At 36.8% G+C, this 14,518-nt stretch overlaps 2 protein-coding genes, 1 long non-coding RNA gene and 1 pseudogene across 4 annotated transcripts; 3 read left to right on the top strand and 1 right to left on the bottom strand.

Annotated features, from left to right (window-relative positions):
• The first annotated feature begins 1,642 nt into the window (after positions 1 to 1,642).
• On the top strand, positions 1,643 to 2,150 carry AT2G21465 (Defensin-like (DEFL) family protein). The gene is made up of 2 exons (NM_001036311.2): positions 1,643 to 1,752; positions 1,841 to 2,150. The coding sequence occupies exons 1-2, from the start codon at positions 1,701 to 1,703 to the stop codon at positions 2,029 to 2,031; spliced, it is 243 nt and encodes an 80-aa protein (NP_001031388.1). The 5' UTR covers positions 1,643 to 1,700; the 3' UTR covers positions 2,032 to 2,150.
• Positions 2,151 to 3,135: 985 nt separating this feature from the next.
• On the top strand, positions 3,136 to 9,289 carry AT2G21460 (annotated as a pseudogene; the record flags this gene model as incomplete). The annotated part of the gene is made up of 1 exon: positions 3,136 to 9,289.
• Positions 9,290 to 12,003: 2,714 nt separating this feature from the next.
• On the top strand, positions 12,004 to 13,477 carry AT2G21455 (SNF2 domain CLASSY-like protein; the record flags this gene model as incomplete). The annotated part of the gene is made up of 3 exons (NM_001335755.1): positions 12,004 to 12,037; positions 12,708 to 13,051; positions 13,136 to 13,477. 3 exons carry the CDS (start codon positions 12,004 to 12,006, stop codon positions 13,391 to 13,393), a joined length of 636 nt encoding a protein of 211 aa, NP_001325207.1. The 3' UTR covers positions 13,394 to 13,477.
• AT2G07415 lies at positions 12,684 to 13,205 on the bottom strand. The gene has a single exon (NR_140215.1). It is a non-coding gene; the product is annotated as an other RNA (long non-coding RNA).
• Positions 13,478 to 14,518: the final 1,041 nt, after the last annotated feature.

The following is a 14,518-nucleotide window of genomic DNA, read 5'->3' as shown; positions in this document are numbered from 1 at the left end:
TGATTGTTCAATTTAGTTTCCAATTTTGAATCATGTTATGCATTTTATCTCTTTGTTTTGTAGTCCTAATTACCTGTTATTGGCTTGCATTTTATCTCGTCTAATTGGGTTCTCCCATATTCAAGACCTTAGTGTTTATTGTCATTTCTTGAATGCACATTTATGTGACTCTTTGTGTTGATCTTGTAATTCGCTTTGGGGTGTAGTTTTACTAATTGATTGTTTGTTGCATTATATACACATAGGTGTAACCTAGATTATTAAATTACACTTCCTCATAAATAATATCCATTTCACTTGATATCATGTTGTGAAGTGATCAAAATGGATTTAGTAGGATTGGTGCTTGTGCACTCTCGACTTCTTTGTCTGTAAAGCCTAGTATCCATCTGAGTGTAACTAAAAAAGAATTCATTTATACCAAATATCGTTAGCTTAATTGGTAAAAACCCTAGGTGAAGCTTAGAGGTTGCCGGTTCGAGTGACGCTTGAGACTAAACTAATATTATATGCTGTGGTTTCAGATTTGGGAGGATTACGGACTTTGACCCAGAATCTCTGGTATTCAAAAAAAAAAAAAAATGATTTCATTTCATGAACCAAATACTACTAATGTCTCGGTGGTGTATACACCCAAACCAATATTCGTTTCTGCAAAAGTTGTAAATTTTGTAATATTGTGACCTCAATCAGGTTTCTCCTGTGATGTTCTTCTTTTCTAATCTTGTTTTACAGTTTCAAAAATCTACAATTGTACACAACAACTTCGTAGCTTAAACATATCCATTGTAAATGAAAATTAATCTTGTCCACTAATCCCAACAGCAACAAATCCTAGCACATAATCGATCTACAATTATTGGCATTCACTTCAGTCATTAGAAAGCTAAGTTAAATTTTCATTATTCGCTCTAGTGGAATGAAGGGTAAAATTGTCAAGACACAAAACCAGAAATGTTTAATTCTGTAAAGCATTACAAAATTTCCTAATCTCTAATTTCCAACCCAACAAATGCCTATTTTTAATAATAACTCCTAAAATAATAGGAACAAAAAGAAGAAAGAATGAAGAGAAATGAAATAGAACAAACTACAGGGAATAAAACCTTTGTTACTTTTTAAAAAATGTAATATTAATTAATTTTACAAAATGGTTTATTTACAAAAAAAAACAAATTTCATGGAATTTATAAGAAATATTTCTTTTATTTCGTGAAATTTGTATATTTTCTTGTAAATAATCCATTTTGTTAAATAAATTAATATTACATTTTTTATAAAAGGAAAGAATATTGTTTCTTTTTGTTCCTTGTCAAATTTGGTGAAAAATATTTTTGTGATATGATTCCAAATGAGGTGGATAAATTATGTAAATCTCATATATATCAAATATTACTTCCAAATGGTATAACAAATTATGAATGAGAAGGAATTACATAAAATATTATTTTAAATAGTATAAGATCATAGGAAAGTAAATTATTCCTAACTTTCTCCTTCGTAGTCTTCAGTCTTCACTAATAAATTAATTGCCAAAATCTTATTTGTCAAAGTTCTATTATGTATTAATTAAATTACCAATTTCATGCTCCAAGGCACAATATATAAGCATCCAAACCACCACATACAGATATCATAACGTGTTTTATAAACTCTAAACCATAAATAATCCTCATATCCAAATATTTCAAGCTAAAGACATGGCCGCATCAAAAACTACAATCTTCATCGTTTTCGTTCTTTGTCTTTCATGTTAGCTTCTCTCTCTCTCTCTATATATATATTGATTAAATCAATCTAAGAGACTAAATAAAATGTGGTATATGTTTGCATTTTATAGGCACGCTGTTGGTGAATATATCTGGAATTCAAGCCACTAGCTCGACATTAAAAGAGAGTCTAACAGCTGAGATTAAGCCGACGAAGGTGGATCGGTGCAAGACGGATCGTGATTGTCCCCAATCTCATCGATGCCAAAAAGACTTTTATTATGGTTGCGTTGTTGGAGAATGTATTTGTAGAGCTGTTTGAGGAAGCGTTGGAACACCTAATCGCAATCTAGATGATTGTAGGCGATTTAAACGTTCATATATGCTATAAGAAATGAAATATTGTGATTTATAAATAAGAAATTCTAATATTTTAAAATAGAATCAAAGCTCAAACAAACAAAATATATAAAGAATAATTTGAAATACCAAAAGTAAAACATCAAAAAAAATATCATAAAGAGAATTTTAGACAAAAGATCCATGAAAAATCAATAATATTAAATCATAAATCAATAATGTTTTACGGTCTTAATTAAATCATTCAATTGGGGACCATATATTACGTGTTATGGTTTTGTGAAGATGAAACCTTGATGATCAAGCTACTAGTCCCATCAAGATGATGACTCATTGGGTTTAAATGTTTTACTGAGGTGAATGTAAATGAGACCATGATGAAACTGCTTTTGGGACCACAGATAGGGGAAACGGCTACATTGACAGCAAGGAGTCCGTACTCGTTCGTCCTCTGGTGCTCCCAATTGGTTAAAGCAGTCTTTGTCTTGATTTGGTGATGGCGACTCCTATGAGCTGTGCTCAGCGACAAAGTGAAAGGAGCGGCTGCTTTAGGTCATTGCATAGGTTACCTCTTGTTGCTATATAAGAGGCTTGTTAGGTTTGAGAGAGTGTAGAGTGAGATTGAGTGATATAGACTAAGGAGAGAATACTTGTAATAAGCTTAAACTTTTCTTGTATTCTCTAAGGCTAGAAACACATAGAGTGAACATCAAGTGCTAGTGAAGGGCATTGGTGTGCGTCACTTATTGTTTCTAGGTGTAAGTTCTATATTGAACCTAGTGGATTCCGAGTATCATACTCGACCCAGACGTAGCTACTTCGGTGGTGAACTGGGTTAACAAACTCTCTGTGTTCTTCTTGTTATCTCACACACAAAAACACTCACCTATTGATCTGTTTTCTCTGTCTCTCATTCAAGCTCTTATCCGTCCTTTCTGTTCTTGGTTTTGTGGGGCTTACTCTCAAGTTAAGTCGACAGCTTGAGGTCAAGAAATCCTTACAGAGTGGTATCAGAGCCATAGGTTCATTGTTCTGTGGATCTCTAAAGATTCAAAGATCCTGAACTATGTCTGCAGCAAGAATAGAGGTTGAAAAGTTTGATGGTCGTGGGGATTACACGATGTGGAAAGAGAAGCTCATGGCGCATCTAGACATTCTAGGCCTGAGTGTGGCTCTTAAGGAAGAAGACGATTTGGTGGAGAAAGTTGCAGAGATGCAGCTTACTGAAGAAGAAGAGAAGGAAGAGGTACTGAGACGAGAGCTCTTGGAAGAAAAAAGGAGAAAGGCGAGAAGCGCCATTGTGCTGAGTGTTACTGATAGAGTCTTGAGGAAGATTAAGAAGGAGCAGTCTGCAGCTGCTATGCTAGGCGTGCTTGACAAACTGTACATGTCTAAGGCGCTACCAAACAGAATCTACCAAAAACAGAAGCTTTACAGCTTCAAGATGTCAGAAAACCTCAGCATAGAAGGTAATATAGATGAGTTCTTGCGTATTATAGCTGATTTAGAGAACACGAACGTGTTAGTTTCTGATGAAGACCAAGCTATATTACTACTCATGTCATTACCTAAGCCGTTTGATCAACTTAGAGATACTCTGAAGTATGGGTTAGGAAGAGTCACTTTATCGTTAGATGAGGTTGTAGCAGCTATCTACTCTAAGGAACTAGAGTTAGGGTCTAACAAGAAGAGTATTAAGGGTCAGGCTGAAGGTCTCTTTGTCAAGGAAAAGACTGAGACAAGAGGAAGGACTGAACAGCGAGGCAACAACAACAACAACAAGAAGTCTAGATCCAAATCTAGATCTAAGAAGGGTTGTTGGATTTGCGGTGAAGAGGGACACTGTAACGATCGCGTCCCGCGTTCATAAAGAGGCCAGGTTGTTTTAGGAGAAAACTAGACCATGGTCAAGAAACGGACTAAAATACTTAGTCGGAAGAACGAGAAAGTTCAAGCTGAACCAGCTAGGTGAGCTAGACAAGCTAGGATGAATTAGCTAGCTAAGCTAGGTGAGCTAAACCAGCTGGAAGACTAGCTAGCTCAGCTAGGTGAGCAGACCGACAGCTCGATTGAGCTCAGTGAGCTGATCGGGTACTGACCCAGCTGGGTGGTCCAGTCAGCTGACACTCGAGCTGGTGGACTGTGGTAGCTCACGGGTGAAGAGGTGTCTCGGCCAAAACGTGTAAGGTCGAGCGGGTACCAACGAACGGTTGCATCGCCCAATAGATGCAAAAAACGGATGTGACCTTTTGGAAGGATGCAAGGAATGGATGTGACCTTTCGGAAGGGTGAAAGGAACGGATGTGACCTTTCGGAAGGGTGCAAGGAACGGATGTGATGCTTTGGGAAGCATCTATTCGCCCCCTATATAAGGGAGGACGCCCAAGGCCTTTGGAATAATCTCACATCATCTCACAACATCCAAAACATCATAAAACATTCTTAAAGGAGTCCCAACACATCCTAGAGTTGTTGGTCGGAAAGGGGGTGCGGCTCGGCGAGTATAACTCAATCGAACTGATGCGCATGCTACCTTCCGGTCCAACGATTCGATGGAGTGTAGAGGATGGAGAGGGTAGACCGTTCGTCTTAGAGACGAATCGGATCTGGTAGACAGATCGTTGGATAGGATCGGTCAGACCGATCGTCAGACGGATCAGATCGGCCAGACGGATGGGACAGACCGATCGTCGGACGGGTCGGATGGGACAAGCCGATCGTCTGACGGAACGGGTCAGACAGACCAATCGTCGGATGGGATGGATCGAGAAAAGTGTTCGAGGAAGCACAAGGATAAGTGCATCCGAACACACCCAAGGGTCGCCCATGGATGCAATCTTACCGATAAAGGGAGAAAGCACCAAGAATGGGTAAGGAACGTGATTCACCATATAGGATCAACATCGCGGCCGCCTTCATGTATCTATCTCCTTAGCCATGGTGAAACCGATCAGAGATCGGTAAGTCCAAAGGGTGACTCGACGGATAACCAACGGGAAAGTCCACGGTGGGAACCGATGGACAAAACGGATGTTGGACCCACAAGCAAACCTAAGACCGACGGAAGAAAGATTTCATGGGCTAGCCTACGATGATCCAGTGGATGAATCCACGGACCGTTGGGTGTGATAAGGATATCGTTCGGACCGCATGGATGGATCATTAAGCTGAAAGCTTTATCGACCACCATGGACCGAACGGGTAAACGGTTAGTAAACCGTGGGCGGTCGTAGTGTTAAACGACCGGAACGGAAACATGGATGGTTCGATAAGCCGAGGGCTCAATCGTCCACCATGTAGCCGGAGGGGCGTACGTTTGGAGAACGAATGGACCAATAAGCCAAGAGCTTGATTCGGCCATCGGAAACCAAGGGAATCGTACGATCCCCAATCTCTATCGTTGTACTTAGACCAGTGGGGTTGGTTGGTTGTATGGCTAAGTAACGATAGGGATTGGTTCATCAATTCACGACCGATAACGAGTCGTTGAACGAATGGAGTAAGGCGACAAACGGGCTAAGGAATCAAATCCACATATTGGCCAAGGTATGTAACGATCTAGCTTATTAGTTAAGATAGACGTTTGGTAATTGACCGTGAAAGTAGGATAAAGGAATATGCGATTGTTTGGCTTAGAATGGTTAGCGAACATATGGATGTCTTGACCGAGTAAAGGATCGATCTAAGTCTAAGGGACAAAGACGATGAAACTGGTACAAGAGTTGGTTAGAATTAAACCAAGGTTAGAAAGACTTCCGCTGTGTAATAAGAGAGCGATTATAGAATTTAGCCTCGTAAAGGCAATTCTATGTTGAATCGCGAAAAATTAAGGGGTTCGGCCGGGGAGAGGCGCGAACTTGAGTACACGGTCGCCGGACGCCGAGACGTCCGGGACTGGGTCTCACAGACACTTCAAGAGTTCATGTCCTAACAAGAACAAAACACAACCTCAGACAAAGACAACTAACAACAACAACAAAGGTGAATCATCAAACGGTAGCAGTAACTACTCTGAAGCTAATGGGCTTTATGTTTCTGAAGCTTTGTCTTCTACAGACATACATCTTGAGGACGAATGGGTCATGGACACTGGCTGTAGTTACCACATGACATACAAGCGTGAATGGTTTGAAGATTTGAATGAGGATGCTGGTGGGTCTGTGAGGATGGGAAACAAGACTGTTTCAAAGGTCAGAGGAATAGGCACAATCCGGGTTAAGAATGAAGCAGGAATGGTGGTTCGTCTTACAAATGTGAGATACATTCCAGAAATGGATAGGAATCTTTTATCTCTGGGAACATTTGAGAAGTCTGGCTACAGTTTCAAGTTAGAAAATGGAACACTGAGCATCATTGCGGGAGACAGTGTTCTACTCACAGTAAGAAGGTGTTATACACTCTACCTGTTACAGTGGAGACCAGTAACAGAAGAGTCTCTCTCTGTGGTGAAGAGACAAGATGACACAATCTTGTGGCATCGAAGATTGGGACACATGAGTCAAAAGAACATGGATTTATTGCTGAAAAAAGGTCTTTTGGACAAGAAAAAAGTGTCCAAGCTGGAGACATGTGAGGACTGCATATACGGGAAAGCTAAGAGGATTGGATTCAACTTAGCTCAACATGATACAAGAGAGAAGCTGGAGTATGTGCATTCGGATTTATGGGGAGCTCCATCAGTGCCATTCTCTCTAGGTAAATGTCAATACTTCATATCGTTTATTGATGATTACACTAGAAAAGTTAGGATTTATTTCCTGAAGACTAAGGATGAGGCATTTGATAAATTTGTTGAATGGGCTAACCTTGTTGAGAACCAAACTGACAAGAGGATAAAAACTCTTAGAACAGACAATGGTCTTGAGTTTTGTAACAGGTCATTTGATGAGTTCTGCTCACAGAAAGGGATTCTATGGCATAGAACGTGTGCATACACGCCACAACAGAATGGTGTTGCAGAGCGCATGAACAGGACCTTAATGGAGAAAGTCAGGAGTATGCTTAGTGATTCTGGTCTTCCAAAGAAGTTTTGGGCAGAGGCTACTCATACGACAGCTATACTCATCAACAAAACCCCATCATCAGCTCTAAACTATGAAGTACCAGACAAGAGATGGTCAGGGAAGTCACCAATCTACAGCTACTTAAGAAGATTCGGGTGCATTGCGTTTGTTCACACTGACGATGGAAAGCTCAATCCGAGAGCTAAGAAAGGAATACTAGTAGGATATCCTATTGGTGTTAAGGGTTACAAGATTTGGTTGTTAGAAGAGAAGAAGTGTGTGGTGAGCAGAAATGTGATTTTTCAAGAAAATGCATCTTACAAGGACATGATGCAGAGTAAAGATGCTGAGAAAGATGAAAACGAGGCACCACCAAGCTCTTATTTGGATTTGGATCTTGATCATGAAGAAGTTATCACCTCAGGTGGAGATGATCCGATTGTCGAAGCTCAGTCTCCATTCAATCCAAGTCCGGCAACCACTCAAACCTACAGTGAAGGAGTTAACTCAGAAACTGATATAATTCAGTCACCACTGAGTTATCAACTGGTGAGAGATCGAGATAGAAGAACAATCAGAGCTCCAGTGAGGTTTGATGATGAAGACTATCTCGCTGAAGCTCTCTATACTACAGAAGACAGTGGAGAAATAGAACCTGCAGATTACAGTGAAGCTAAAAGAAGCATGAATTGGAATAAGTGGAAACTTGCTATGAATGAAGAAATGGAGTCACAGATCAAAAACCATACTTGGACAGTGGTCAAAAGACCTCAACATCAGAAGGTTATTGGTAGTAGGTGGATCTACAAGTTTAAACTTGGGATTCCTGGAGTTGAAGAAGGTAGATTCAAGGCAAGGCTTGTTGCCAAAGGGTATGCTCAACGTAAAGGAATCGATTACCATGAGATCTTTGCTCCTGTTGTGAAACATGTCTCCATTAGAATACTGATGTCTATTGTTGCTCAAGAAGACTTGGAGCTGGAACAACTTGATGTAAAGACAGCATTTCTACACGGTGAGCTGAAAGAGAAGATTTACATGGTACCTCCTGAAGGTTATGAAGAAATGTTTAAAGAAGATGAAGTTTGTCTTCTTAATAAGTCACTGTATGGACTCAAGCAAGCTCCAAAGCAATGGAATGAGAAGTTTAATGCTTACATGTCTGAGATTGGCTTTATAAGGAGTTTGTATGACAGTTGCGCATACATTAAGGAATTGAGTGATGGTTCAAGGGTTTATCTGCTTCTGTATGTGGACGATATGCTAGTGGCAGCTAAGAACAAAGAAGATATATCTCAGCTTAAAGAAGAACTCAGTCAGAGATTCGACATGAAGGATTTGGGGGCTGCTAAAAGAATCCTCGGTATGGAGATTATCAGAAATAGAGAAGAGAACACTCTGTGGCTGTCACAGAATGGCTATCTGAATAAAATTCTTGAGACTTACAACATGGCAGAGTCAAAACATGTGGTGACACCACTTGGAGCTCACTTGAAGATGCGAGCAGCCACAGTTGAGAAGCAAGAGCAAGACGAGGACTACATGAAGTCAATTCCCTACTCAAGTGCAGTAGGAAGTATCATGTACGCAATGATAGGTACTCGCCCTGATCTAGCTTATCCTGTTGGAATCATTAGTCGCTACATGAGTCAACCGGCTAGAGAACACTGGCTTGGAGTCAAATGGGTCTTGAGGTACATCAAAGGCTCACTGGGAACTAAGTTGCAATACAAGAGAAGCAGTGACTTTAAGGTTGTGGGATACTGCGATGCTGACCACGCTGCATGTAAAGATCGGAGAAGATCAATTACAGGGCTTGTGTTTACTCTTGGAGGAAGCACTATCAGTTGGAAATCAGGTCAACAGAGAGTTGTAGCTCTCTCAACTACAGAGGCAGAGTACATGTCTCTAACTGAAGCTGTGAAAGAAGCAGTGTGGATGAAGGGTTTGTTGAAGGAATTTGGTTATGAACAAAAGAGCGTGGAGATCTTTTGTGATTCTCAAAGTGCTATTGCACTCTCCAAGAATAATGTTCATCATGAAAGAACGAAGCATATAGATGTTCGATATCAATATATTCGGGACATAATTGCTAATGGTGATGGTGATGTGGTGAAGATTGACACTGAAAAGAATCCAGCTGATATCTTCACCAAGATCGTGCCTGTAAACAAGTTTCAGGCGGCTTTGACCTTGTTACAGGTCAAGCCTGAGTAGTAAAACTCAGGAGGAATCCGAGTATGGAATCCTACAACTAGGTTCTCGGGGTACTCTCTTATCTCTCTCATTGACAGTTTGTGCAAGTTTTTGGTTTTATCATCAAGTTTCAGGTGGAGATTTGTGAAGATGAAACCTTGATGATCAAGCTACTAGTCCCATCAAGATGATGACTCATTGGATTTAAATGTTTTACTGAGGTGAATGTAAATGAGACCATGGTGAAACTGCTTTTGGGACCACAGATAGGGGAAACGGCTACATTTACAGCAAGGAGTCCGTACTCGTTCGTCCTCTGGTGCTCCCAATTGGTTAAAGCAGTCTTTGTCTTGATTTGGTGATGGCGACTCCTATGAGCTGTGCTCAGCGACAAAGTGAGAGGAGCGGCTGCTTTAGGTCATTGCATAGGTTACCTCTTGTTGCTATATAAGAGGCTTGTTAGGTTTGAGAGAGTGTAGAGTGAGATTGAGTGATATAGACTAAGGAGAGAATACTTGTAATAAGCTTAAACTTTTCTTGTATTCTCTAAGGCTAGAAACACATAGAGTGAACATCAAGTGCTAGTGAAGGGCATTGGTGTGCGTCACTTATTGTTTCTAGGTGTAAGTTCTATATTGAACCTAGTGGATTCCGAGTATCATACTCGACCCAGACGTAGCTACTTCGGTGGTGAACTGGGTTAACAAACTCTCTGTGTTCTTCTTATTATCTCACACACAAAAACACTCACCTATTGATCTGTTTTCTCTGTCTCTCATTCAAGCTCTTATCCGTCCTTTCTGTTCTTGGTTTTGTGGGGCTTACTCTCAAGTTAAGTCGACAGCTTGAGGTCAAGAAATCCTTACAGGTTTAATTTTAATTGTAGCGAGCTTTATGGAACTAAACCCTCAGCTGAATTACATTTGCCATTTTCGGAGACCCCTTGAACCAAATCTTGAGGCTCTGTCATGGTCGATGACTCGATGTATCTCCTTTTGGAAGGATCCATGGACTTTCCTTGGTTCTCTATACAATATCTCTGGCCTTTTTGGTCTAGCAGTCTTTGGACTCCTTATTTGATCGCGTGAGTCTTGGAATGCCTTATGCCATAATCGAGTGGAATGTCTCCTTTTAATTAGGTTCATTTTGTTTCTTGCTTTTTGCATGCCAAATGATGAAAAACAAATACATGTCAAAGTAATGGCAAGTGTGTCAACAATGACAAACTATATAAAAATATCTGTTATCGGGAGATCCATCAAGGTTGCACCAAATTATAAAGAATTACGGAAAGACGTATTATAGGTTAGATGAATCCTAGTATGAGTTACGTTTATTGCGGTATCGATTAGTGAGAGAGTTAGGGTTAATAAGAAACAATAATGCAGTTTGTTAGCGACAAGAATGTTAGAATTTCATCATGTGGTCACATCAATTTGAAGTCAATTACGAAAAAACAATAATAGCTAAGTGCTAATTTGAAACAATTAATGCTTAACACTGATATTTGTAGTAGTCAACCATATACTTTTTATTTACTTCAAAAGCAAATATATAAAGCTTTCTCCTTATATTGATTGAACATTCGTTAATTAGCTATCCAAAAAAAAAGAAAAACTCATTGAAGTCAACAATTTATAATTGGAAGTGTAGTAATTTTGTTAGTTTTTAGAAACAGTAATTTTTGTTGTGGTATCAAGCTCTCTCTTAATATACTTTCCTATATTTATAATTTGAATATAGTGGTAGTAGTTTGACAAAAAAAGAAAGAATATATTTGTAGTCAACCGGCAAATTTTGTATAGATATTTTGGTGTATTTGTATTTGATTTTAATATGATAAAATAAATTAGTATTAATGTATTGAAAATATATGTAAGGTAAATACGTATGAAAATTGACTGTTGGCGTTTTGAATAATTTACCAATTTTGAAAATAATTAACAGGTTTGACTAAGGGTTCTTTTTGGTTACAATTTGACTAAGGTTAAAATAATTAACAGGTTACAATTTTATATCAAAACAAATTACATGGAAATAAGAAAATATTATTGTTAACCAGATAATTAACCATACATAAAATAATCATTGTTCATTTCATATAAACAAAAAAGCAAACATTTGCAAGAAAATAAATAATAACTCATATATATATATATATATATATATATTAAATCCAATGATAAATAAAAAATACTACACTCATAGATTTTTGAAAAATAACTAATAAAATAACTTAGTGAATATCGTAATATTAACGATATTTTTGAATATTGCCCACAAAACTGTTTAAAATTATAAGTCATTTAAATGTTCGCGCCAATCGTTTGAAGTTACGTTGTTAACAATAAATTAATTAATAAATTAGTATTTTATTAGTTCTAATTTTTGGTAGAAGTTTATGAATTGTTTTTTGTGTGTATTATTATTAACAAACTAGAAACAAAAAGTAGCTAGCTTAAACATCTTATTCTATACTTCTTTATTATTAATATTATTCTTATTATTATTATTATATTTTTCATTTTATACTAATTTTATAAATTTTATTTACTTATATCATATTTTTCGTTTTTGGTAAAGTAATTGCATTTTTAGTTCCTTTTTTATGATATAAATAAATGAGTCAAGAACATCATTTTCTATATCAAAAAGTTTTTGTTTTCTCTGATTCTTGATAACAAACACATTCCAAACAAAACTAAGAAAAATTTCTGAATCTTCTGCTTGATTCAATGGATGCTAATCAACAAAATCCACAAAAGAAAGGTATGGATCATTGTTATCCAATGTTATATGAATTCATACACAACACACACACACACACACATTGTTTGCTGCAAATGCAGATCTGATTTTGTTTCTTCTTTATAGATATATTTATGATCTTGTGTCTACATACAATATTCTCCATTCTTTTTAAAGAATGTCCTTTTTCTTATTATTGTTTTTCAAAAAGTATTAGAAATAAAGAGATGTTCTTATTTGTATAATCCCCTTCTTTTTTGTTTTTCATCACCAATGTGAATCTTAATTAGACTCTTATTCATAAATCATCTATACAATATGGATCTTAAATTTTTATATTGGAAGAGTAGAAGGGATAACATGAAAAAAAAAATAGTACTTGTAGATGTGTAAGAGCCCATCTCAATTGATTTGAAGAAGAAGCATGTTTCATGTTCTTTCTTTTTGTACATCATGTTTATGGTCTTTCGAAATTGACCATAGTTCATGTTATACAAATTATCGAATAATATGTTAGATGATACAAACATAACGGTATTTTAAATATTCCCGCGAAAACCAATCTACTTAAGGTCTTCTATATTTTCTTTTTTTGGATTTGTTTGAATAAATGAAAAAAATATTTTTGGTGTAAATGTTTGATTCCTTTTGTTTATGCTTCTAATTTTTACTCGTGATTGATGATGAACAGCTTGGCCTCCAAATCCACTTAGCAAGAGCATTACTCAAGGAGATCTTGCCAAGCGCCTTGACCCATTCTATCTACCTAATCTCTTTGATGGGTTTGAAGATAGTAAATACGGATTGCTTGTTGATGATGTTGTGAGACTTTGTAAGCTGAAACGTGACTACTCGAGTGGTTATATCTCGCTGGCAGATATTGAAGCTAGAGAAGAGAAAAAACCAGCCAAGTCTGCTAATATTATTATTAGCGAACCAACCAAGTCTACTAATATTATTATCAGCGAACCAGCCAAGTCTGCTGATATTATTATCATCGATTCAGATGATGTGTTGCCTCAAGAATCAGTTATTGTAAGCTTTTAACGTTTGTTGATTAATTTGATTTCATCTTTTGTTTAGTAAATACTTATAATCACGTTTTGCATTATTTTTCAGCCTCCAGATGATAAACGATCGAAGAAGCTCAAGGAAGTGATTGTTGTGGATGATGATGAGCCTTGGTTTTATGCTAATGATAAGTTGACTATAGGCTCGGCTTCTACTAGTAATGCTGTTCGAAACAGTTCTTATGATGTTGTGATGTATGGAAATAGCTCAGGATGTCTTCAAGAAGGTTGTGTTGGGGAGGGTTCATCGAGGAATTCTATTGATAATGACAATCAAACTCCTCTATATGTAGAGGCAAAAAAATAAGAAGAACATTAGAGGCAGATGGATTTTGCTCAAGAATCAATTATGGTTACTTCTTTTACATTTTAATTCAGTCAATCACATAGCTCTCTTTGCATATATAGATTAGAGTTCTTGAATATCTGGTTAGAGTTTCCGGCTGACTTTTTTTGCATATGTTCTTGGTTAGGTAACAGTGGAGGATTTACCAAGTAATGATCACAAACAAGTTGAAGAATGAAGAAGTTTTTTTTTTTTTGGTTGTTGTCGTCTGATGCACTTTCTTAATATTATTTCCTATAATTAAATATAATTTGAATATATTTGTATTCAACGAGCAATTCTTGCTTTATTAAATAAAAGTATAATTTTAATTTTATACTAGCTGTTGAAAAAATAAAATAGTATTACCATATTGACGAGTCTATATTAGGTAAATAAGTATGAAAATTGGAAAATGACTAGTGATGTTTGAATAATTTGCCAAAACAATTTCAAAACTTAATAGGATTGAGTGTTTGACTAAGGGTGTTTTTTTTGGGTTAAAATTTGACTAAGGTTAAATTTGATATGTATAATTAAAAAATATATAATCTATGTGAAGGTGAAGAACATATCTAACCAGATATTAAGGACATATATGTGAAGGTGAAACTATTTGTCACTTTATGTGAAAATATTCCAAAATTGACCATAAACATGATTCAAATATATCAAATAAAAATAATTAATATGCTAGGTTATATATATACATAACGGTATTTTAAATCTTCCCACAAAAACTAATTATTTAAAGGCGTTCATTTTTTTTTTTTATTAGCTTTTTATAGAGATCGAAACGGTTAGTTAGTTTCTTCTTTACCGTCAAAATTTAAAACTTTTTGATTTAGGGAATCCCTAATACACCAATTGAAGTATTAGCACATAATCATTTTTTTTATTGGATGTCCCCGAAAGAACGACACTGAATCATGTAACACCAATTTGTAAAAAGATTAGCACATGTATGTATATAGATCATTTTTTTTGTCCAAGGTATATAGCTCATTTCTATTCAAACATAGAAAAATATGTAAGAGAGATAGACATAACCATGTGTCCACCAAAATATGAGTACACTAAGCATAAGTTTGAAGAACACATTCATAT

This window comes from Arabidopsis thaliana, chromosome 2 (assembly GCF_000001735.4).
Source record: "Arabidopsis thaliana chromosome 2, partial sequence".
Taxonomy (NCBI): Eukaryota; Viridiplantae; Streptophyta; class Magnoliopsida; order Brassicales; family Brassicaceae; genus Arabidopsis; species Arabidopsis thaliana.
The sequence above is the reverse complement of the archived record's forward strand: the minus strand, read 5'-3'. Positions and strand labels throughout refer to the sequence as shown.